This window comes from Planococcus citri, chromosome 4 (genome assembly GCF_950023065.1).
Source record: "Planococcus citri chromosome 4, ihPlaCitr1.1, whole genome shotgun sequence".
Taxonomy (NCBI): domain Eukaryota; kingdom Metazoa; phylum Arthropoda; class Insecta; order Hemiptera; family Pseudococcidae; genus Planococcus; species Planococcus citri.
Genome location: NC_088680.1, coordinates 35,698,230 through 35,725,053, shown reverse-complemented (window position 1 = coordinate 35,725,053; position 26,824 = coordinate 35,698,230). Strand labels below are relative to the sequence as shown.

The following is a 26,824-nucleotide window of genomic DNA, read 5'->3' as shown; positions in this document are numbered from 1 at the left end:
CAAAAACAGCTCAAAAACTCGACGCTGAAAAATATGATTACTTTTTCGAAGACGAAAAGGGTAACTGGATTAAGTACGAACCACCTCAATTGAATCGTTGCGATGCTAATGACGATGAAGAGGAAGATGAGTACGAAGATGAAGATGAAACCTTCGGCGTCCAAGATGTTGATTTAAACGGATAGATGACGACATTGACGGTCGTAATGTTGTCTTTTCGATCGAAGTTAAACCGACCACACCTAAAAAGATCAAAACTCGAGATCCACCAAAATATAATCCACCAGAACCTCACGATACTGGTACCATCTTTAAAAGCAAAGTGATTTATTTTGGTAATACTGCGTTATTAAATTGCATTCGATATTTGAACCATAATAATACTCCAGCTGGTTCATTATGCAGTAACGATATTCGTCTTAAGAATATTCTCTCGAAACTTAAGAATGACGAAATCTCGATACCTCAGAATATTAAGCATATTCTTTTATCCGTTGGTTTACCTGAGTCATTGCAGAGCAGATTTGACGGTCCAGGTTTTCACGAAGATCTTAAAGAAACTGTACAACTTATGAAGGAGAAATTCCACATCGCTAATATCACGCTGGTATTACATCGCTAATATCACGCTGGTATTAGCTACTCCGTTGCACGATCGTGAAAATGATTTAAAATACTGGAAAAATCTGCAAGAAATAAATAAGTATATTTATTTCGTCGGAAAAGATACTCAGTACTGCTGCTACTTGAACTTGTTTTCATTCTTCGTTAAAAGAAAACCTGAGTTCAAAGAAGACGATAAATGGTTCAATTATGTTATCAACGATAAGATAACATATCAAATTCGTGAAAAATGTTTCAAGCGAGTGAACCGTGACGGGCATACCAACTCATATGACTGGACTCTCGAAACATATGATATTTTCCGCCAAAAATTCGATCATTACTACGCTGGTTTTCGTGTCGCTTTATTTAGTCCTCTAATGCCACCGCCAAAATTAGACGACGACATGAAAGATCGAATGATGAGTCGTATCAACGGTAAAGCAGTCTACAATCTTAACTACCAAATGAAAGATGTCATCGAACCGGTCGATCTGGGATGTGCAAATAAAGATACAGTTCCGAAGATTCCTGTTCAATTTGGTTCGATTACGATTAATGCATTGCTCAATACTGGGTATTCTCACGTTCTCATGAACGAATCAGTCTACAATTCAATCATTGAGAAATATCCAGATTACAAGAAAGCAGAAGTAGATGCTAGAGGCGTAAGTGAACAGTTTTCACTTGCATCTGGTAAAAGTCATCCAAAGATTACCAAAATATCGTATCTGGCTTTTAATTTCGATAAAGCCGGAAAACAGAAGAATATTTATCGACTGCCTCTTCTTGTAACTCGAGATTTAAATGCAGATTTAATCGTTGGTCGTTCGTTTCAACATGAATTTAAAATGGTCATCGATATGCACGAGAATAAAGTCAACGCTAAAGATCCTGCCACTGGTCACGATATCGAGATTCCTTTCCTCGAGCGACAAGTTCGATATCTGCAGTTCGATCTCGATAATAAACATAACGATAAGCTGCCCAGTGTCAAGTTAATAATGATGGCTGAGGAAACGTACGAATTCAAATCCAGCGACGACTCAGAGCAAATCGAAGCCATTAAACGTCAAAACGAAATCGATATTGCTGTCAACGATGCGCTCATCGCTAAAGAATCAATAGGTGAGTTACAAAAAATCCTTTTTAGCTTTCCTACTGTATTCTCTGATAAGATAGGGACTTGCAATAAATACGAGCATACTCTGCGTTTTAAAAATAACGAATTACCTACAAAATTATGGTGCAAAACAAGACCAATTCCTAAACGTTTCGAACAATCAGTCACCGAAACTATCGAACGATGGAAACGAGATGGTAAAATCGTCGAAGAAATGTCACCTTACAAACTGCCAATGGTTTTTGTCGATAAAGGCGGAAATCGCGTACGGATTTGTATTGATGGTAGACCGATCAATGAATTCCTCGAAATGCATTCTACCGAAACTGCAAACATCAATAACCTACGATTCCAGTTTGACGGAATGAAGTATTTTACAATCCTAGACTTCGTCGAAGGATTTATGCAAATTCGATTGAATAAAAAACAGCAAATAGTTCTCTCGTTCGTTATTAATGGTGTGACATATTGCATGACCGTGGTTGGATTTGGCACCAAAGATTCGCTTGCAGCATTCGTTCGTGCCTTACAAATTGTACTTAGAGGCTGTGAAGCATTCTGTATTTGTTACGTCGACGACTTGGTTATTTTCTCTCGAACATTGAAAGAACATTTAGAACATATCAGGATTGTTTTGACCAAAATCGCTGAAGCTGGTATGACCCTAAATCTTCGAAAGTGTAAATGGGTCAGACAAGAAATCAAATATCTCAGTTTGATTTTGAGCGATAAAGGAACCAGACCTGATCCTGAAAAAATCCAAACGGTACTTAATTTCGAGAAACCAAGAAATGTCACATCCATGCAGCAATATCTCGGTATGTATCAATATTACCGAATGTACATATCGAAGGTAGCTGAATGGTGTCAACCTCTATATGAAATGACCAAATCCAAAAATGACTTTAAATGGACTGAAGAACGAGAAAGGTGTTTTGAATTACTCAAACAAGAACTCGCTAAAGAAACCTTACTTTGTTATCCGAACTTTAGCCTTCCTTTCTACGTTTATACGGATGCTAGTTCGAAAGCAATTGCTGGAGTAATCATGCAAGAACAAATTCGAGATGGAAATAAGTTCTTACTTCCAATAGCATTTTCATCACGAATACTCAAAGATCACGAACGTAGCTATTCAGTGATGGAATTAGAACTACTTGCGATTATGTACACTTTCTCGAAAAATTATTACATGTTACGAGGTTTTGAAATATTCCTATATACAGATAATATTGCTGTTACGTACATGAAGCGTAATGATTTACTTCCGAATCGTGTACTCAAATGGCAGTTATATCTCGATAATTTCAACATCCAAATTCGACATATCGCCGGTCTCGATAATAGTATAGCTGATTTTCTTTCGAGGTATTCTTTCAATATCACCGATAACGAAAAGAATTTTTCCATCTTTCTTTTCAAATACGACATGCCAAGAAATCTTCTTACGGATTTTCGAAGATTGCGAACACTTCAAGATAACGATTCACAATTGGCTGCTTATTTGATCAAGAAATCGAAGAAAATCCAATTTGACGAGACACTTGGCTTGTATACATTCAAAGGCCAAGATGACCAAGATCGAATTTACATTCCAGAAATTATCCAATTCGATGTCATCAAACACTATCACTTCGAGTACGGTCATCTGGGAATTACTAAACTCATCATGGTAATTCGTAGACATTTCGATTGGCCATCACTTACGACTCAGGTGTATCGATTCGTCACTCGTTGTATCTCTTGCCAAACATCATCCAGTTTATCTCGACAATTGAAAGGACCAATGAAATCGCATGTCGTGACAGAATTTAATGAAGTTGTCTGTACTGACCTTTTCGGTCCAATTCCAAGAAGTACTGCTGGAACATCTCATATTCTCGTTATCGAAGATATGTTCACAAAATACATACGACTTTTTGCGATCAAACGAGGTAATACCGAAGTTGTCATTGAAAAATTCAATCGATGGATAGCTGAATTCGGAAAACCTCGTGTGATATTATCTGATAATGGTCCTCAATTCTCATCATTTCTCTGGCGAGATCACTGGAAAGCTCAGGATGTTCATTTAAGATATACATCACGGTACACTCCTTCGAGCAATCCAGCTGAACGAGTTATGGTGACAATCGGCTCATCAATGAGAAAATATGTCTCTAATCGTCAGAAATCCTGGTTTCGAATCCTTCCAGATATCGAGAGAAAAATGAATTTCACTGAAAACATGACGACTCGTTGTATTCCCTACGAGTTAGTTAAAAAACGTCTTGTTCCAGATCCTCTCGTCGATATCATCAAAACCAGAATTCTACCGCCAAATCTTATTGAAAAAGCTCGAGAAAATACTGAAAATAATCGTCGAAAACGAATCGAGTATTTCAATAAGAACAATAACTTAACTCGATTAAAAATTGGCGATTTAGTTATGGCTAAAAGACGGATTCAATCGAATAAAGAAGCTGGCATCGCATCGAAACTATCAGATAAATGGCACGGTCCTTTTCGAGTTATTGCGATTAAACATGACAACGTTTATGAACTCGAATTGATTGACAATCCGAAGAAGAAAATTCGAGAAAATATTTGTCACCTTCGAATTTACGAGATTGTCAAAGAAAAGCCACCAGACTCTCCTCCCCCACCTATAGATTAAGATGTTTAGATAGTCAATTCGTTATCGTTATATTATCGAGATAATTGTAATGTGCTAACAGAGATACGTTTTTTCCTTGATTGTTAACAGGTATATGGTATTTGTCCTGAGGGACACAAGCACGAACTCAAGCATTCGTTCTATCGAGCCGTCAACGCTAACGTCTTCGCATTTCCACCTTCAAGTTATTACCCCGATATAACTCTGGGCGAATTCCGTCATCCGCCTCGAATTGTTAACAACGAGATCGATTTGTGCCCAATCGCATTGGTCCTGCACGAGTATTTGCTGAGATACGAATTGACCGAAGAGGTTCTCCGAATCAAGTCGATGAACAACTTTCCGACTACGAAGAAGACGATGAACCTGAGATTCAGTATAATCCGTACGAAGATAGTCAGATTGGAATCCAACGCAGACCGAACATGATACTTGACATCGATCGAATTCCAATCACAGCCCATCGTCATCGTATCACCGAGCCATATCCCTTCGACGGCAATTATACTTATCTCGAAAAGTATAATCAAATTCGTAAAGTGCAACATGCATTGGATAATGGATCGAGGTATAAATTTTACGTTAGCGTGCCGATTTGGGAAGATCATCGTAGACAAAGTTACGAGTGGCCGAGGTATGCAACAGAAAGCTACGCATGCACGAGACACTTTAACTGCGTACGTTTTGCCATCCGAACCTCAACCGAAGCGCGTGAACTTGTCTTTCCAACCAGATGGATATATACGCATCTATCGCTGACCCATCCGTTTTTAATCTCAGTAAAAATCCAGATCGGCGGTAAAGAAGTTCACGCTCTGTACGACGCACGGCTCCCAGTTTCGGTTATCTCGAGAAATATTGTCGAACGAGTTGAAGACCTAGAAGATCGATCTCTAATCCGAAAATTCACGTCGGAGCAAACGTTATTCGTCCCTTGGAGAACCTCGTTCAAAATTCGTATTGCTAGCTACGCGACGGTTCCGATGTGCCTTAATCCAGCACTCGATGAATACAAGTTCGACGTCCATCATAATAATTTTATGATCAACGATAATACTCGTGACCAATGTATTCTCGGACGTAACTTTGCGCTCAATAACGTTATCGAGATCAAACAGATGCCTTTAAAGATTGCGATTAACGGACCTCCTGAGAATCCTAAGCCAAGAACGATGCTCGGTCAAGAGTACTATGTCCATATTCGTCCGCTCGGTGTGATCAATACTCTAAGAAATATGAGTAATCAGGCGTTAAATCGAGAATTCGATCATCTCGTACCGTTCTTGCGATTTTGAATGTTTATCTCGATATTTATGCTTGTTATGTATACCTACGATATTATGCTTATATTCCTGTTATTCGATTTAATTTTTGATCATGTTTTTCCATGTGTAGGATGAAATTATTTTGACTGTTATTGTACCTACGTTATCATTTTTATTTGTTTGTGTGTTTTCATTGTTATGTTATTGATAGAGTTGTGATATTCAAAGGTAGTTATTTTTCCAACCTATTTGTATTCATGTGATCTCTTTTCAAAGGTAGTTTATTGTGATCATAATTTAGTATTAATTTTGACTCTGTTATGTAATCTAAAAGACTGATTTTCTCGATAGTTGTAGATTACTGTTTCGATTCTCTAGATATATTTCCTCGGATAGATTTAACGATTTTTTAGTTTATATTTTTGATATTTTTTGTATTATTTCAAAATTTCTCTGTGGAAATTTTTCTTTGCCTATCGGGAGAATATATATGTGGTAAAGATACGATCTTACCTACCTATATAGGATTCCTATAGGTAAATAAAAACGACACTAGAGCTCGTTAGTTGTTTCTGGTGAAATTTATTGAATTTATACACGTCAGAAACCATAGCAACTAACTTATTGATTTTCCGTTAAAATGAGATGACGTGCTTTTATACGTTCCTATTTTTGATGTTTATTAATTTGATATAAAATGTGTGTGATCATTGTAAAATGAAGAAAGAATTACAATGGTTTAATTGAACTGAATTTTATTTGAATTGAATTACCGCGAAGTGTTTTGGTGGAGTTTTATTCTCTCTCGATATGGATTCCATGATGGTAGCTTGAAAGCCTAGCACCGAGGTGCCAATGGTATACGGTATGTAGTGAGAACCCCCAAACCCTTCTTTAGGTACGATATGCATTTATTTATATGCGACTAGATTTACCTGTGTATATAAAATGAGATAGTCTAATTTAGGACTTTTAAGTTTATACTTTTATCGATATGATTTAATTACAAATCTCCAGTAGGCTTGCCTACCTATCTAAATTGAATTGATATATCTCGATTATGAGATTTTTTGAACCCCTTTCTTGGAACTACATGAGATTGTAATGAATCATACGGTGTATGATGTATTTTGATATTCTAAATCACTTACGAGTTTAGCTCGTACCTTCTTGGCTTCACCTACCTAAATCTTTTTATGTAACATGTAGAAGATATTTTTATTTAGATGAAATTTGATATTCATAGTCGTATATGTGTGTCTTACAGGTTTAATCTCATCCTAGACGAATCCTATTTCTTTTGTCTCATACTTTTTCATCTACCTATCTTCTATATCCAAAATACCTACTTGTTTAATCCACTCATTATTTCTTATCTTCGAAACCTATTTCCTTGTCCCAAAAATCTTTCCAATTTTTATCCCTAAAAGACACTACATGAAGTAATGTAAACTATGAGGTGTTGAGGGGGTAGGAGAGGCATAAAACAGAAACTTACGAACTATCAAAAAGGAAGAAACAGTAAAGAATTATGCGAGGAGGTTGGTTACAAAGTTAGACAAACGCCACTTCTACAAAAATTGAGTTAGATATTGATTCTTATAGGATTTTTAACGCTCTTTTCATTGCCGAGGTCTGTTATTTTCAATATAGTACATAAAAGGGTAAAAAACGCGCTCAAAGTTTTGCCTTAGTTTCAAACACAGACATGTGCAAATTGTCTTAGTTTCAAAAACAGACAGTCAGACATATCCAGGATATGTCTGTTTTTGAAACTAAGATGATAGGATATGTCTCATTTTGAAACTAAGATAATGTTCACATGTCCGTGTTTGAAACTAAGGCGCAACTTTGATCGCGTTTTTTGACCTTTTATGTACTATTTTGAAACAAAGGGACCTCAGAAATAGAAAGAGGGTTAAAAATCCTATACGAATCAAAACCTAACTGATTTAGACAGCTTCAATTTCAAATTATCTTCACCTTAGTTTCAAAATCAGACAAGTGCATTTTCAGGTTCGTTTTATTAGTGGTGGGGGGTGATGGTGGAAGGATATTTTTTGTATTTTTGTTACTCAGTATCATCACTACAATTTGTAAAATATCCCCCACCTTTACAATGCTGTATATTTTTGTAACAAAAAACATAGATTTTCTCAAAATCAACCCTGTGGCGTTTGTCTAACTTTGTAACCAAGCTTCTCATGTGGTTTAAGTTTAACACGAAGAAAAACAACTCAAGTACGAGGTAAGTACCAATTAATTATCTTTTCAAGTTATCATTTCGCGATCCTATAATCCACTGTTTCAAATTTTGATTTCAATTTCCACTATTCAAATGTATGCAATAATTTCTCTATACTCCTATCCCTAATTTGAATAAATAGGAAAATCTTTTCGAAACCGAATTTTTGGATCAGATTAAATTTAATTGTATAATTCCATTTCATAATTTTTTTTCTTTGAAAATCCTTTAAAAAATATCTCGTGACACGAAAACTTCGTCAAAGTAAAATCAAAAAGTACAAGTACACCACATCGCAAAATTCAAAATGACGAATTTTATTGAATATTGAACCATCAAAATCAAAATTGGATCTTCGCCATATTTTTCTGAATTGACTGTAGAGGCGCCATGATCATAGAAACTTGTTGAACTATCTTTGAAAAAGGACGAAAAGGTATCCGATTTTAATTATTGATGAAGAGGTCGTGACAAGTCGAAGTCGTGAGAACGGTTGCAGAGTTCAAAAAAGACACGTTTTGATTACAGAAAAATACCAACGTTTGCTAAAGGCTTCAGATTGAGTCAAAAATATGACCAAATTTTAGATTATTTTTGAAGAGAAATAGTAGACCTATAGCTACGAAAAATTGTTTACCAAATAGAAATATGCGACTGCGAGTACAAAAACGTTAATTGAAAATATTTCATGAAATGTCAAAACCGAAAATTTGAAGTACGGATGAATATGTTTATCGCTGACATCAACAAAAGTATTGAGTTTTATAAAATCGTGACTGATTATTACTGATTTAACACACGAGGCAATTTCTTGAGAAAAATAATCTCTCGAAAACTAATGACATGACACAAGCAAAAAACGATCGATGTATTTCTGTTCAAATAAATGATGCGTTTTCGTGAAGTAAACAAAATCGAATCAGTAACAAGCAAACAAAAAAAAAACACACAAACCACGGACTTGATAGTTGATGATACGTACGTACTTAGGTAATCGTCATGAAAAAAGAATCAAATGTATTTTTTTTCATTGTTGGCAAAAATTCAATCTTCAAGAGTAATTTTTGAAAAGTGGTCCTGAATTTTATGAGATAAAATATTCGGAACATGGTTGCATTTCAATTCCGGTAAAGGAGTCGATTTTAGTAACCTTGACCCGGTTGAACTCTCTGGTAGTTTACTTCTACAAAGTTTAGAGCGAAATAACTGTTAATTTTTTATTTTAAATAAATTAAAATGAGCGTGATATTCCTATTGGAGGAGTTTGTCATCAGATTGATTCGAGGCATTTAGAAATCCGGACTCAATTTTCAAGCACAAACTGGCTAATCAATTTTGAAAACAGATTCTGTGCATCAACAATCTGTTTTGATTTCTGTCTAAGTAGAGAAATGGATGAACTCCAAAGGACCATTCCCAGGACAGCATATATCCACCATAGGTACTGTGTTAAATCTAGGACGTTTCACAACAAGGGCCAGGCTGAACCTGCAGAAATCACCAACGTCATCGTATATTTCAATAAGACTTATAGACACACATGCGTTCTTCGACATCACGACCAATATAAACCCAAATTCGAAGATTGCTACCTTCAGCTATTCGCAACAATTTTGCTCTCGGGAAATAAGGACATTTATGCACAGAATACTGAACAAGTTGAATTGTTAAGATGTTCTCTTCCAGATTTTTGCAATAATGTTCAATTTCGATGCGCCTTTAGCTCGTGAGACAGCTCGACATTATACGTTTCTTCGCCAAGAGATGTTTTCATCTCTTTACAGGTGTCGCGAAAGAGAAGACTTGAAGGGAAATACCCTGCATATTTTTCAACGATTTAATGGTTCTCAGCGAGAAGGGGCTCATGGGCTCGCCAGTGAGCCAATTAGGCGTAATATGATTATTTAAAAAACCGCAAGGTAGGTAAACCAATTCATTCAACACCTTGTAATTAATCTTACATCACATTCAATTTAAATATAATTCTGATACATGTTTCAAAGTTTTTATGTTTTCATGTTTTCAATATTTTTGCACTCAATTTAGATAGGTAATTATTTATTGATATTTTCATGTTAAGTTTTGATAGTAAGTATGTAATTTTAAAATTATTATTTTATATTATTTTTTTTGTTGATTACTTATTCAAGTTGTATTATTATCTTAGGTCTCGCGATCACTTAGTATCTTTGTCTGCAGCTAAGAGGTATCAGGTTTTCTTTCACGTTTAAATGAAGAACCCACGGATGTCGATGAAATGCAACAATTGTAGTGGGAGAAAATTACGCCAAACTCGTCAGAATCCCTTAAATAACCAAGAGAAAAACATCGTAAGAAAAGATTTTTAAAAACATTCAATTACGTAGTTGAAAAAGTTGCTTTTTTCTTTCCTCCGAGATTTTTAAATGATATGAGAAAAAAGGAGACTCTTTGTTTGGTTCCGACGTTCGGACCCAAGCGTCAACACCCAAGAAACCAGTTAAAAGAATTAATGTGGATGCTACTCCCTCGCCACCAGCCAAAAAGAAAAGGAATAATGTGGATGCTACTCCCTCGTCAAAAACAGACCCAACAAGCAGAAGATCCGATTCCAAAAAAGAATTGAACGGTGTATGCCATCCTACAATACGTAAATATAACTATAAGCAGAATGAATCTCAATCACAATCTGTTTTTCGATAGACCATATGCTCAGAGTTGAAATCGAGTACGGTGAATATTGAACAAGGTATAGTAATGTGTAAGTGGCAATTGGCAAATAACACAAAGTAGACGTATTTAATGTATTACCTATGTTTAAAAAAAATACTTACAAACTATGCTAGACGAATGTACATTACCTATGATGAAGATATACGTACGGGAAGTGTAGATACCTAATACATGAAATTCAACTATAGATTAAGCGGCTATGATAACAACAATAGCGAGTTTTCTCTCATCGTAAGCTTGATAACAGTAGTAATACCAGCTTACGAGTATAATACAAAAAAGTAGGTACATACATATACACATATAGGTAATAATAGTACATATAATAACGAAGAGGTAGGTATGCTGACTGCGGATGAGCATCGAAGCGTCGATGAAAATCAAAAATGTATAAGTACGCCGCGCCTATCGGAAGGATCCGGGGCGGCAGGCAAGGTGAGGCCGCACAAGTAAAAAGGTAACTAGGTCTAGGTAGACTGGTGTATCACATATATAGATAGACGATTGGATGCGGACACAAAGAAAGAGAGTGAAAGACAAGTAAATGCATCATTTGAACCGGTGATAACGTTGCAGTACATATGTATGTAGATAGGTACGAGTATATCTCACTTTCTGTAAGTATGGTACAATAAGCCTAAAAATGCGAAACCTCTGAAGCCGATGATGAGTAAGACGAGTAAACCCATGTCCGGTAACAAATGCCACTGTAACGATTAGGAACAATCATAAAGAGTACACGTAATTGGAGTGAGAAGTACAACGTAGGTAGAATGCGACTGCGACTTACCTCTTTGAAATTATATGCTTCCAAGACAACGTGGCCATTTTTGTAACACGTGGTGTTGCTACCTTCGCACGTGATGTTGTAAATGTCATTCCACTGATTAATATAAAGAGCTTCGGTTCCGTATTTAAACCACGACAGGTAACTTAACCATTCAAAATACGGAGGAATAGAACTGTAACATACCGCATATGTTAACGCATCCCAACACACATATTAAGTATCTAGTATAACTGCTACCACACACAATCGACACACACGAGTAAGACAAGTAAATTTACTCTCAGTAAGCGCTCGTCGGATGGCGCTGGCGATAGTTTAGTAGGAGGTCTGGTAGGTACTCTAACTCACCCGACGTTCAAGAAAAATCCACCGAACAGCAAAAATGGAATAATCAACGGCGGACCAATGGATAAGGCAACCGTAACTGTAGGACTGGCGCAAGATACCAAATATCCTACGCAAAGAGGTGAAGCAAATAGGTAGGTAATAATAAAAATAGGTACTCGTAGTCGCAGGTAGGTAATGTAGTGAAAATAAGAATAAAGTAGGTAGGTAGAGAGGTATAGTAAGACTCACCGAATGATGTGGCCGCTGTGCTAACCAACACCACGATCAACACGCAAGTGATAAAGTGAACAAAAGACGGATTCAATCCGATCACATAGTACACGATGCAGGTGAACATGATCGGTATGACCAAAAATATCGGTATCTCCGCTATAGTTTTACATAGGAAATACACGTCTGTCCTGTACATTCCGTTAAAATGTTCCCTCAAGAATACTGGCAGTTCCGAACAAAATACCTGCAAAGTGCAAATACGATGAGCTGCTGTCAAACTCTTACTGAAACGCGCCTGCGTCTAAAGCTACTTCCTACTTCATACTTACGTTGATGACGGCTAACGCGTTTTGGAAAGTCATGTTGGTGACCAACAGAAACAAAGCTCCGTTGATATTCATTACGCCATCCTGGTCGATTTTTTGTCCATAATATATGACGCTGATAATTAACGATACCATCTGCGTGGGGGGGGGGAGCAAAAAAAATAGCGACCAGTAGGTAAACATAACCACCTTAATTAAATAATTATGCTAGCAGGTTGCCGGTTACTACTTACGATAGTTTGCAAAAGACGGACTCTGATTAAAATGGGCTCTTTTTTCATGCTGAGCCATGAGCGCCACATGACGGCGTTGAATTGAGCCAACCAGGACGCTTTGTACGGAGATCTCTTGGCCACGTTACTCGTATCTAACCATCCGTTCGTGTAAATGGATTTGTACTAAGAAAGCAAACAAACGTTGTAAACACCTTTACAATTGCTCAGGTGGACGTGGTCACAGCGATGTCTGCTGTCTAGGCGATCCACCGGCGGTCTTATAAGGCACCTGCACTCTGCAGTCTACACCTACACCTACCTTGTTTTCTCGTTGATGACTGCATTCTTTGTACAATTTTTGAGCGTATTCGGAATTTTCGTAAGAATCGCAGATTTTTTGTATTTTATCGCGACATTCTTCTTCTTGCGAAGGTACCACGGCCAACAGTTGAATGAAGAAATCAGCCGGATTATGGTTGGCGGGGCAAGGTGAACCTAACCTGCATCATCGAAAACAAAAACAAAAGCAAAAATCAAAATAATCACGCATCAACTCGTAAGTATGAGTCGGTGGTACATAGAAAGCCATTCTGCGGCTGCGGCTACTCACGAAGTAAAGAACGAATTGGCTTCGGTCGGCGAACCGAGAAAGGCGACTCTGCCTTCGGCCATGAGCAGGATTTTGTCAAACATGGCGTACACTTCGGAAGATGGCTGATGAATGGTACAGATGATGGTTCTTCCTTTCATGGCCATCGATTTCAGCACCGTCACCACGGTTTGCGCCATAAACGAATCTAGACCGGAAGTCGGCTCATCGCAAAACATTACCGGCGGATTTGTCAGTACCTACGCGATACGCGATATGCAAAACGTAAAGGTATAAGGTTACCAACATACATACGAGTATGTCAATTGAGGCGCTTGAGCGTGACAAAAATGATAGTTAACCTACCTCGGATGCGAAAGATAGCCTTTTCATTTCTCCCCCGGATATACCTTTGATTTTTCCAGGCTTTCCTATGATGGTATTCTGGCAGGATGTCAACAGTAGCTGAAATTGCACATTAAATTTCATAAACAACCGGGTTTAAAGATTAAGGCGAAGGGGGAAAAATTGAGAGAGATGCGGTTACTTTTAGGACTAAAAAGAGTAAATAAAATACGTAGGTAAAAACAAAAAAACAAAAAAATGGAAACGCAGCATAAACGAATCCGACTAAAACTTTTTTCAGAGCCCCAGGTGAGTAAAAGCTGTCGTCGATTTGAAAAGTTAAAAACACCGGCTGCTGCTCGTAGATTTGTACCTACCTACTTGCGGGCAGAGTAGGCAGGAGGACGGTAGGTACATAGTTGTATGTACAGTGAAACCGCGATAAGTGCAAACTCAAGGGACCGGAAAAATTAATGCACTTATTGAGTTTTTCACTTAAAAGGGTTTGCACTAAGCAAGGTTATTTTTTCGCAATTTTCACTTATTAAGGTGAATAAATTACGCGACAAGTACCTCCTTTTTTTGACTCAATTTTGATGATTTTTTATTTGATTTTACGTTACCTACATCCATTTTATGCCAATTTTACCCATTTTTCAATTTTACACGATTTTTTTTGGACATTGTTCTATTTTAGTGATAATGTTGGAGGAGTTTTTGAATATTTTCTACATTTTTTACCATATTTTTCAAATTTTTACTTTAGTTTGGATGATTTTCACAAAAAAATTCGCCAAATTCATTGCACTTATCGAGGTACTGTTGCAGTTATGGAGGTGAATTCACATGGTAAATCGACTGTAGGGACCGGGGATTAATTTTGGTTGCACTTAACGTGAATTTTCACTTATTGAGGTTGCACTTATCGCGGTTTCACTGTACTTGCAGCAGTGCTGTGTATGCTGTAGATGTACATTAGGTATACAGTAGTACATATGTTGTACATATGTACAACATACGTAGAGTTAGGAGTAGTCAGTACTTACTTCTGATATAACTTCTTCGACACGGATCATGCGTTGTTGGTATGGTATATCTCGATCCATTCGCACCAGCGCCTGTAAAAAGAAACGGAAACGTGCACGGAGGACGCGACACAACACAGGCAAGGCGTTACGTTAGCTTGCTAATTAGGCGGGGTGTAGGTGTGTGGTGTAGAGCGGTACTCGCCTGAAATATAAGATGTTCGCGAACGGTCAAATTACCAAAAAACAGATCGTCTTGCTGCACGTAAGCGGAAAGCGAGGATAAGGTGGTGCTGTTGATGGGTATATCGTTTACGGTCCTCGATCCGCTCACCACCATGTTGGCCGACGATCGGAACGTCAACGTGTTGAGCAGCGTCGTTTTACCCGCTCCGCTCGAACCCATAATCGCCAGCAATTCGCCCGGATACGCCACACCAGACACTGCCAATCAATTATACACGTTATACGTTATACGCTATACGCTATACGCCGCTATTCCATAACCAAAGCAGTACCTCGACTGTACGAGGGTACGTCTACGTACCATTTTGTAATATATGTTTACGCTTGGAAATGTTGTTGGTGTTTCTGCAGCAACCGATCGATTTGAATATCTTGACGATTTTCGACGACGTCGACGTTCTCTTTCGACTTTCCGTCGATTTCGAAGTAAACACGTTGATATCGCACCACGTATACGTGATGTTCTTCTCCGGGAATACGTTGACTTTTATTCGGCCGTTTGTGGCGGATTGAGCGTCCGCTCTGGCTCCCGTTCCGTTGCCGACAGTCACCGCAACAGTCCCGGCTACGTCATTCTGAAACCAAACGAAATTTCCACAAAAAAGTTACAGTATTAGTGGGTATACTTGTCAAATAAAGTATCCCTACTCGACTACTCGTACATTAAGCTAACTTGATAAATCTAAGCGATTAGGGTTGAAAATTGAAAGGCGAAGCGAGCAAAAATTAAATCGGTGGTACGTCTACTATACTACGACCAGGAGTAAGTACGATACATAGGTAGTAGCTGTATCTGTGTAGAGACCTGCAAGTTTGTCGCAAGAGGAGCTAGACAGTAGACACGACAACAGACTGAGGCAGGTATCCTAAAACCATTGCTTAAAGTTAGGCAATGGCTAAGCAATGCATGATGCTAGCTGATTGGCTAAGCAACCAACAATCCGGTGCTTAGTTGTTGCTTAAGCGATCATTTTCGTTTTAGGATACCTACTTAAGCGCACTGGTTGAATACTCGTAGTTAGGTACAGCTATAGGCAAAAGGCCTTTGGAGGGCTAATAATCCAGCATTCAGCATTATACAGCTGAGCACCTGTAGAGCGCGCTTGACTTGGTTCAGTAAAAGAAGCCAAATCACTTTGGGGACAATTTTTTGAAGTAAAAAATTGTTTTGATATGTACCTAAAGGAGTCCTAAGCCTTCACTCGACCGTTTTAAATACTCAAAATTCAATTAATCGCGTCAATTCATTTAGAATTGCCAACATGGGTTCTTTTACTGAACCAGGTACCTGGTTCAGTAAAAGAACCTACGATAGCAATAATTTTGATAAATGTAAGCGATGAATTGAACTTCAAATGTTTAAAAATGTTCAAGGGAAGGCTTAAAACTTCTTGGGTACTCATTAAACCATTTTTTACTTTCCAAAATTGTCTCTAAAGTGATTTGGGTTCTTTTACTGAACCAAGTCGAGCGCGCTCTACAGAAGCTCGCATGGAACCTGCATATTTAGCCCTCCACAAAAGGCCAACATTGGCAAGTGCTCGTTGCTCAACTGCACTCCGTGTTGCATGTTGCATACGCAAAGGCAGACGTAGGTACGCGTTTTAGGTGGTCCTTACGTGGTACAAATTCGTAAACAACGTTCATCAGGCGAATAGCAATATGCCAAACGTATTTCGCATTTCGCATTCGCACGTCGTGGTCGCATTCGCCAGCCACTAGGCAACACCCTATCGACATGGATTGTACTCAAATTTTTTTCAAAAAAAGTAACTTTAGTAACCAAAAAAGTCGGAAAAAGTATCCAAAAAGTAACCAAAAAAATGTTGATGTAAAAAAAAGTGGCAACCAAAAAACTACATTTGATTTTAGATAACAAAAAAAAACAAAACGTAATGAAAATTTCGATAGCAGTTTTTTCAAAAAATACAGAAAAAAACATCAAAATTCAAATACCAACTATTTTTGAAAAAAAAAACAACCTAGCAAAAGCTCAAAACAGATAATTATCAACATTTCAAAAGTAAACTACTCGTAGATTAAGGGTGTACTTTAGCTTCCGATTTCCCGAGAAAATAGGTAATGAGTAACTTTTATTGAAAAATATTTGGCTGCCAAATCGCCGATTTGTTCGCGAACGAAAAATGAATAATTTTTGAGAATTTATTTTGAACGAATTATTAAAAATTGTGCGCGCGCATTTCTGCATTAATTGTTGCACTCACACTCGCACACGTTGTTATTAAATACGTTGGAAGCGTTGCCAAATCGAATTTTTCATTTAATTTCGAATAATTTTCTAAAATAATTCCGACTTCCGATTGTCACGAATTACTGAATTTCCCTGGCCAAGCGCGTCACCACTTTTTCTCCACGACAACGTCGTGGAAAGTTGTAATTGTCGCGCTCGGCCGGAGAATTATATTTTAATTTTCATTTACTGCATTTTTAATGTGCTATAATATTTGATGTCTGGGTTCACGAAGTATTTTTAATGAATGGCGCATTTGTTTAATTTTCAGTACACTGAATACGAGGATATTTTTTTCAATTTTTCAAAATTTAATTTTCTTTTCTTTTCTGACATGATTTTTCATGGAAAATTTTTTTATGGGGGCCCGCAGTGCCTCTAAAGTAAATTTCAAAAGTATAAAAACTTTGTCATAAAAATTGATAGAAATGAAATTGGGGAGAGGGGAAATGAAATTTGATATAATAAGCTTTCGAACAATTTTCTGAGAAAACAGGACTTTGTTACCTAGTTGTTCGGAAAACATTAAAACAAAAAGAGGACTTTGGATGTCTTGGACAACAAAGCATAAAAGCACAAGTCCCTTAGCAATTATGGCAAAAATTACGACCATTTTGATTATACTTCATCGAAAAGCTAAATTCGCAAAAAATTAACACTCTCTGGCAATTTTGGCAAAAACAGCATTTTTTTGGTGAATTTTGACAAGAACAGGAAAGTTTGACAATTTTGGCAAAAATTATCCCTTTTTGACAATTTTACCAAGTAAAAAAAATTGCATAAATGAGAAGACTCATTTTAGAATGGGAAACATATTGTAAAATTAGCAGGAAAAGGCAGCGGGGTAGGAGGGAGATTGCAATCCAAATTTGGAAAAAAAGTGATTTGTGAAAATCATTTTAAAAATTCGATCCATCAAAACTGTCAAAAATTGACACGATCCAAAAAACATGGAAAAAAGGCGACAAAATTATTGATAGTACAGTCATTTTAAATTTTTTATTCGGACTAAATCCTACAAAAGGTTTTTTTGCGGGATACTGTAGTGGAAGGGGTCCTATTTAACATACTAAAAGTCCCACCCCGTACCCCGCGTGCGTCGCGTGCTAGAGCGTGAAAAGTGTCCCGCCGCGGCGTTTTTTGCGATTTTCTCGCGAGGGTTTGATTTTACGTCAAAAATGGCTTTATTTTTGTGTTCTACGTCAAATTTCCGATCTATTGATATATCAACTGCCCTTCTACCCCCAAGGGGGGTGGGGCCAGAACCATTCAAATGAGAGGGGTTTTCTAAAAAAAACAAAAAAGCTATCGGCGCATATGGGGGATGAAATGGTCCCGGAGAGTGTTCGAGTTGATACCAGCATGGAAGGTGGGTACCATCGAGAAACTTCCGCGTGAAAAATTTCAGATCCACGCCCCCTCCCCTTCTTGGGGAGCCCCCCTTTTCTGAAATTTCAATAACACTTTTCTCAGCCCCATTTCAACCGATTTTGAAAATTTTTCAGTATGTTATGTATATCCTTGGTAAGTATCCCCACAAAAATTTTCAACCCCCTCCCCTCATATTTACCCCTCAAAATGGCGTTTTTTAATATTTTTTATGCCTATTAACAATCAATATTGCGAGGTAAAATTTTGGAAACACGTTTTTTGGATGTATTTTCGGCCCCCAAACATCATATACTGTTTTAGAAATTTTTGCTTTGGTGCGTCGTGGTGAAAAATTGGATGAATGTGTTTTAGGGGGGTAGGGGGTGAAATGGGAATTTTGAAAAAAATAACTATTAACGAGTAGGGTGTCGTTTTCATATGATTCGATACCGCTGAGAACGAATATGACTTCAGATTTTCTGCTACACTCACCTAGCCCCCTCCAGAGCCCCTCAGCCCCCCTCAATTTTCACTATTTTGGAAATAAAGTTATTTTGGTGTCGTTTTCATATGATTCGATGTATCTGAGCACGAATATGGCTTCACATTTTTTGCTGCACTCACCTAGCTCTCTCCACAGCCCTCAGCCCGACCTCAATTTTCACTATCTTTAAAATAGTTACATCAGAGTGAAGTTTTTCAAGGTCACACTCACTAGAAGGATGTTACAATTAAATGAAACCTGTAGAATAAGTGTGTATAATAATGAAATCAAAAAAATTCCAAGTTACATTAATCTCAATATTTAAAATTTTAGGCATCGGCGACGAGTTTTAGTTTTCTGAACACCACCTGCACTCCGTTATACAAGTTAGAACGTGATGTTTATCCCCTCCATTGAGTGTGACCTTGAAAAACGTCATCCAGACATGGAAATGACGAAATAAAAACGCAAATATGCATCATGTTGAGTGCAGCTATGTACCATGGAATAAGAAAATGAATGTGCACCGCGATAGAAACTGTCATATAAAAATTACGATTTTAGGGAGATTAAATTGCGTTTTTTTCAAAAACATGATAAGAACCATTCTTATAGGAAATTATATGAGAACATTTTTTGTATAACAACTTTGTCGAAAAACGCGATATTTCGCGAGATAATCAAAATATGAAAATGACTTTATTTCCAAAATAATGAAAATTGAGGGGGGCTGAGGGGCTCTGGAGGGGGCTAGGTGAGTGTAGCAAAAAATCTGAAGTCATATTCGTTCTCAGCGGTATCGAATCATATGAAAACGACACCCTACTCGTTAATAGTTATTTTTTTCAAAATTCCCATTTCACCCCCTACCCCCCTAAAACACATTCATCCAATTTTTCACCACGACGCACCAAAGCAAAAATTTCTAAAACAGTATATGATGTTTGGGGGCCGAAAATACATCCAAAAAACGTGTTTCCAAAATTTTACCTCGCAATATTGATTGTTAATAGGCATAAAAAATATTAAAAAACGCCATTTTGAGGGGTAAATATGAGGGGAGGGGGTTGAAAATTTTTGTGGGGATACTTACCAAGGATATACATAACATACTGAAAAATTTTCAAAATCGGTTGAAATGGGGCTGAGAAAAGTGTTATTGAAATTTCAGAAAAGGGGGGCTCCCCAAGAAGGGGAGGGGGCGTGGATCTGAAATTTTTCACGCGGAAATTTCTCGATGGTACCCACCTTCCATGCTGGTATCAACTCGAACACTCTCCGGGACCATTTCATCCCCCATATGCGCCGATAGCTTTTTTGTTTTTTTTAGAAAACCCCTCTCATTTGAATGGTTCTGGCCCCACCCCCCTTGGGGGTAGAAGGGCAGTTGATATATCAATAGATCGGAAATTTGACGTAGAACACAAAAATAAAGCCATTTTCGACGTAAAATCAAACCCTCGCGAGAAAATCGCAAAAAACGCCTCGGCGGGACACTTTTCACGCTCTAGCACGCGACGCACGCGGGGTACGGGGTGGGACTTTTAGTATGTTAAATAGGACGCCTTCCACTACAGTATCCCGCAAAAAAACCTTTTGTAGGAATTAGTCCGAATAAATCCTCTCATTTCATCTAAAATGACTGTACTATGAAATTGACTATTGAGAGAAAATAACCAAAAGAGGAAGCAGAGCGAAGATTAAGATCTGGAGAAAAAAAATATTCCAAAAATAATGTTGAAAAATCTCTTCGTGATATTTTAATAAATCAAAATCGCGAAATTCAAAATAAACTAGAAAACAAGAGTTTTGTCAGAAATTAAAAAGTTGAAAAAAATCACGAGGATTCCAGAATAGAAATTCGATTAGAAGTACATACCTAGAAAGACTCCACCGAAAAAATTAGGTAAAAAGCACTAAAATTTAAGAAAAACATCGCAAGAATTGAAAAAAAACTCACGAAGGAAAATCGTCGAAAAATTGGAAAATAGAACCTATGAGAATTCAAAAGAATAAAACTTGAAGAAATCCTCAAAAAAATTCTGTAAACAGGGGAATTCTACAAAAATTTAGGCAGAAAAAAATTCCAAAATTTGGGACTAAATGTTATTAAAAATCTCGAAAATTCTAGAAAAAAAGTTTTGCCGAAATGCAGAACAAAAATTTAGGCAGAAAAACGAATCAATGAAATTCAAAACAAAATTATGGAAATGATGAAAATTGAAATCTTTTGAAAATTCAGTTCTGCAAAAATCATTAAGAATTCAGAACAGAGAAACTCACGAGAATTAAAAATTATACATTCGGAAATAAAATCGAACATTTTTTAAGGAAAATCATCGAAAAATTTCTAGTAAAACTGAAGAGGATTCAACAGAGAAAAAAATTGTACAAAGAGAGAGAGAGAGAGAGAGAGAGAGAGATCAACGAATAAAAGATATCAAAATGAAAAAAAATCCAACACAAAAGGTAAAAATATACAAAAAAACAAAGTCATCAAATTTTGAAGAAGCTTCCCTCCCTTCACGAAAAAAAAGATCAAAATTTAAAGGAAATTAGGTTTATTTTTTAGAAAAATAAAAATCACAATTTCACAAAAATGAGAGCAACAAGGTCACTTTGTTTTTCATGGCACGAAACTCAAAAAAAAACTGTTGAAATGAAAAAAAATGCAGTCAACATTTGGGCAAAAAAATGACCACAATAAATTTTGGACAAAACTATAGAATCGTGAAAATACAAAGTTAAAAAATCTTTCAAAACTGAAGAAACTTCGCCAAAATTTGAAACGAGAAAAAAATGGAAATTCCGAGAAATTATCGAAAATTTCAAAAAATTCATACCCGTCAGAATAGGGAAAAATCTACAAAAATTCAAGAAAGCCATCGAACCGAAATAAGGAGAAATCCCGACTATTTAAATAATAAAACCACACAAGCTTTAGGGAAAATTGTTATGAAAAAATCATGAGAATTCAAGGTGATAAAATTCGGCAAAAATTCAGGGAAAAAATCATCAAAATTCAGAGCAAAATCATGGAAAAATTATTTTGGAAAAAAATCACCACCAAAATTCAAGATATAAAAATCAATCAAGACAGGAGAAAATCCACTAAAAACCATCGAAAAATTCAAAAATAATAATAGGTACCTATCGAAATTGGAAAACCTCGTGTAACTCGTATGTAGTGTTTGTAAACAGCAAACAGTTTAAAGCCCTCCACTCGCCGGCGCCGGCCATCGTTCAACAACAAACCATCAGCCAGCCTTACCGCCTTACCGCCTTTACAGTACGCGTACCTCTATTGTTCTCTTACAATTACCTAAATGTGTACCGATATTTCAAAGGGACCCATTTGGTTGGTGCCGAGAAGGGTATAGATTTTATTTTTCAAAAATCAAAATAAACTTCCAGTGTTCTCCGGTGGAACTCAACAGTGTTTGAGTCATTCGCGCGCCGTTTAGATCAATTGGAAAACTTTGGAAGATTGTACCAATTTTTGACAAATAAAATCTACAGTAAGTACCCTTCTCGGCACCGACCGAATGGGCCCAATTGAAATATCGGTACACCTATAATATTCAACTACTCCAACTCCACTATATAGGAGGTATTTATTTTCTATTTTTTATGGCGACTTTTTCCATTTTCACGTCACCAAAAATCGCTACCGTACGCATGTAAACGTGAGAAAATATGCGTAAAAAAGGTCATACACACGCAAACCGCCGTATCAATTTGAACAGCTTACAATTTCACCGTGATCTCGCCTCATTCCCAAGCCAAATTGCCAATATGTAGGTAGTTAGGTACAACTACAATAGTTTATTCAACTAGGGAAGTACATAAAAGTGATTTGCGACAAATTTTGAGGTTTATTGCCCGAGCGGAGCGACTCGAATCATTTTAAAATAGATTCTCATTCTCAAAGCTAGTATTTTGGCGATTCGAAGTGATTCGAATGGCGGAATAGCTAAGATTGAGTTGCGAAATTCGAGATTCGAATCAATTTTTACGCGATTCTACCCACCACTCCTGTATACTCGTAGTATAGACTACCATACACGCGAGATCAACCTATCGCCTATCGGCAAAGGGCAAACCAAGACGCGAACGTTAAAATACAGTACCAACGTAGGTATACCATACTCATAAAATAAAAATTAGACTAAGAAAATTTGCAAAATAAACAGATTTCGACGATCTAAAGGTACGAGTACATATGTGGTGTACGTAGAAAGCCGAGATAAGCCCCCTGATCCGCCCGCTCCTGCCACTCGTAAGCCTTCAAAGATTAAATTTTTCCCCTCAAAAAATAGGCTATATGCAATATGCATTCCTGACGTTAGGGTTGGAGAGAATCGTGGTTACTTTCGCAAAATCTGTATAAATAACTACGAGTATACCTCTCATCGGTCATCACCCATCACCATTACCTAATTCCGACCAAGATACGAGTATTCTTGAAACGTAAACCTCTACCTGCTTACTCGAATTGTGTAAAGATGTAAGTATTTCCGAGTACGTATTCACGATAAGAAAGGTAGGTCTAGGTACTTACGAGAATAGTTATTCATAGCTAATACGGCTAATGTACAGCTAATTAGACGACGCTCGTTATCACGCTCTCGCCCCCCCCCCTACACATTCACCCACAGCTGGCTCATCCTTATCACGTTGGCGTTGGCTAATGCTTTTTCAGTTTTTCATCTCTTCATTTCAGTGGAAATACGTATTACACATACGTATATTCTTGGTATTTTCTGCCATTTCTCAGCGTGTTTTACGACCTATGTACCTCCTCTACCTACATACATGCGAGTATATCTTATCATATCTGAACAACGTTATCTGAGCGAGAGTACGAGAACGAGAACGAGTATTCATAAGTATGTAGTGTGTAGTGTGTAGTGTGTAGGTGTACTGTGTATTCGTCAAGCGTGTGCGATGTATATGTACAATAATAATTTGTACATTACATAGGTATTCGCTATACACAAAATACGTGTACGAGTGGGTATCTACTCGTACTCGTATACGTATACGTATACCTATGTAAGTGTAGGTATCTTGGAAAGCACTTAGCACACTCGCAGTTGCAGGCCGCAGCGTGCAGCCGGGCCGTTGTGAACGGTGCAAAATTTGGCTCATTTTAGTTGACCGCAAACCAAGATTTTCATAAAGAAATTTCGCATATTTTCAATCAGCTCGATAGATACGAATATAGCCATTGCCATTAGCTACCTGGCACTTACTTTATGTTTCAAAACTGCCTACGAGTACACGCACCTACATGCGCAGACGCAAACATATGTTGTGTATGTACGTGTACGTTGCATTGTATAATGTATAAATGTACATAAATGTACTTCTACTTATGCCTTACGCAGGAAAAATTAGAGTTCCACCGCACAATTTTTCAAAAAATTTCAAACATGAAAAAGTAACTCGAGATATCTAAGAATAAACGTACCTAATAACTACGAGTAAATCAATACCAATGCCTACGTGGGTTGGTATTGGTACTGGTGCAAAAAGTGCAAAATTTTGCTTCGAAACGTCTCGTAGGTACATATTGAAAGTGACATTTCATTTTTTGTTTTTGCCCGAGCGAAACGAGTGCAAAATCTTTTTCCAAGTCGATTTTCAACGGCCAAAACGCGAAAAAATTGTTAATTTTTGATTTTGCATTTCAGTACTGACAATTCAAATTGTTTGTCAAGTATGTACCTATAATAACGTAGTGTTTGAACATTTAAAATTAATTCGACGTTTCTGTTTCCAACTCGCCCTTGCTAAATTTGTTCGAACTTCGAACCACATCTACCTAGCTCATTAGCATGAAAAATACTGGAGAAGAGGGAAAGGACGAGTCTGGCGTAAAAAGTTACGAAAATCGCGGCTAAAAAAGATTGGAAAATTTTCAGTCGTCCCCCCCCCCCACGGCACATGACTTCGTCACGCCTCTCCCCTTTGTTAACAGCAGATAACCAGCAGCAGTACCACTCTCTAAATTTGAAACGGTGAAATTTCACTGCTTAGCAGTCACGACATTTTGCCTTTTTAAAAGCAGTAGTTTTTTACTGCAAAACAGTAGAAAATCTACCGAGTTGGTCAGTCAAAATTATTTTTTACTCACCAATTCGGTAGATTTTTCACTGTTTTGCAGTAAAAAACTACTGCTTTTAAAAAGGCAAAATGTCGTGACTGCTAAGCAGTGAAATTTCACCGTTTCAAATTTAGAGAGCAGGTAGACTCGGCCGGATCTCAAGCTGTAGCTGTAGGTCTACTCTCTCGATAAATTTAGATGAGTAGGTAACTAATAAGTATATCTAGATCTACTACTATACTAGTAGGTACTAGGTACATAGTAGATAGTTCGCAACCATATGTGATGACCGACCGATAGGGGTTGCTTTCGATGGTAGTACTCGTATCTTACCTAGGCCTACGAGTGCATACACACAGGGTGCGCGGAAATATCGAGTACTTCACCCGAAAAAAGTTGATTTTTTTGTTAGGCCCCTAAAAATATAAGTAGATACGGGTAGGTAGCAGATAGTAGGTACCAATTGGTAGAATTCAACAACCCATCAAGTACATACGCGTATGTAACTACTCGTACATATTATCATTCACTGTGAACAGCCGTCAGCCGAAAATGTATATACCTAATAATAATCATTTCAATAAATAAATTATTTGAAGAAATATTTAGTTTTTTTTATTAATCAACTTATTTTATCAATAATATTATTATATTTAATTATATTTTTAAACTCATTTTTTAGTATAGCGTATAGCGAAATAATTTTTTTTGGGGGGTTCTCACTAGGGTACGATTTCTGCGCAGCCTGCACATTCGTTACATGGTACGCGATACGCGATGCGCGTGTGTCGTAGGTATACGTATGTAATCGTCGTACAAAGACCTACAACTACATAGTACAAACACTAAAGTGCAGCTACAGCGAGGTACCTACCTAAATTAAAGTTAACGACGACGAGCTACCTAATCTGTAATCAATAATCAGTAGGTGCTAATAGGTAATTTGTACTTACGCCTGCGAGTGTTTGGTAATTAATTGGGGCGCCTGTCACAGTTGCAGTCGCAGTCGCAGTCGACGAGCCCAATAAAGGCAACGATTCGTTCGAATCAAAACCGTCGTTTTCCTTGGCCATGGTTTTTATCGATGGGTTTTGCAGCACTATTGCACTATTGCACTATTGCACTACGTTCAGCGCTTTTGGCTGTCGGCGGCGCGGCGTAAGTTTGTCTACACTCGAGATGCACCAAATCGATTAGGTATAGAGGTATTTTCACTCGATCGAAAGCTGGTTACGCGTCGCGCCACATCACATCACATCTTCATTTTTCAGCGTACACTGTACACCTGTACCACAAACACTGTAATGCAGTCAACAGTGCACAAAATCACATGCAGGCAAATGGCAAATCACTATTCACTACCGTTATCACTGGACACTTGCACTGGCACTGGCACCAACGCGCTATAACGCAATCTAGCGCAACTCGACTCGACTTGATAACCCTGAAACTATCTAGAAGCGAGCTATCTCGTTCACTTGTTCGGAATCGGAACGTACAAACGTAGTACATAATTGAATTTTATTTTCGAAATTTTGTTTTTTCAACTTAGAAGTTTAAATTTTATTGAAGCTTTAAAAACTTTTTCGATTTTTTTTTCTAATTGAAAATGATAACATGTACGATGTCAAGTATCAACCTTTTCTGTTTTTGGCCGTTTTTTAAAATCCGTATTTCGTATTGAAAGTAAAAGTACTGAACTGAACTGAAAACAATAATGACATTTCTTCAGTTCCCATTTTCAATCATTTTTATTTTTTTTATACAGGGTGTTCCAGAATAACCTTTCACATTTTGGTAACCACTGATCTGTGTTCAAGTGGAGCTAGGGGAATGGTAAAGGCGGTTCTAGGTAGCCAAAGCATGCCGAATTATGTTTCAATAGTTATTTTTTGTCCTGGAGAAGTA

General features: G+C 37.4%; 1 protein-coding gene across 2 annotated transcripts; it reads right to left on the bottom strand.

The window, feature by feature from the left end:
• Positions 1-10,661: 10,661 nt before the first annotated feature.
• On the bottom strand, positions 10,662-26,329 carry LOC135843468 (protein white-like). 2 transcript variants are annotated; one of them, XM_065361378.1, is made up of 13 exons: positions 25,870-26,329; positions 15,003-15,276; positions 14,661-14,899; positions 14,477-14,548; positions 13,452-13,550; positions 13,107-13,345; positions 12,816-12,996; positions 12,515-12,679; positions 12,285-12,416; positions 11,971-12,199; positions 11,743-11,848; positions 11,395-11,566; positions 10,662-11,311 (listed from the first exon to the last, which is right to left on the bottom strand). In XM_065361378.1, exons 1-13 carry the CDS (start codon positions 25,987-25,989, stop codon positions 11,213-11,215), a joined length of 2,127 nt encoding a protein of 708 aa, XP_065217450.1. In that variant the 5' UTR covers positions 25,990-26,329; the 3' UTR covers positions 10,662-11,212. The 2 variants fall into 2 exon arrangements, 1 of the variants encoding a protein (XP_065217450.1); XR_010558322.1 differs by lacking the exon at positions 10,662-11,311 and having other exon boundaries at positions 11,450-11,566; positions 11,673-11,848.
• Between the last annotated feature and the right edge of the window lie 495 nt (positions 26,330-26,824).

Coding starts and splice junctions, on each gene's coding strand:
- LOC135843468 (XM_065361378.1), bottom strand. CDS start 25,989: ATGGCCAAGGAAAACGACGGTTTTGATTCGAACGAATCGTTGCCTTTA. Junction 13,346..13,451: donor GGCTATCTTTCGCATCCGAG/GTAGGTTAACTA, acceptor CGTATCGCGTAG/GTACTGACAAATCCGCCGGT. Junction 11,567..11,742: donor GGATTTTTCTTGAACGTCGG/GTGAGTTAGAGT, acceptor GGTATGTTACAG/TTCTATTCCTCCGTATTTTG.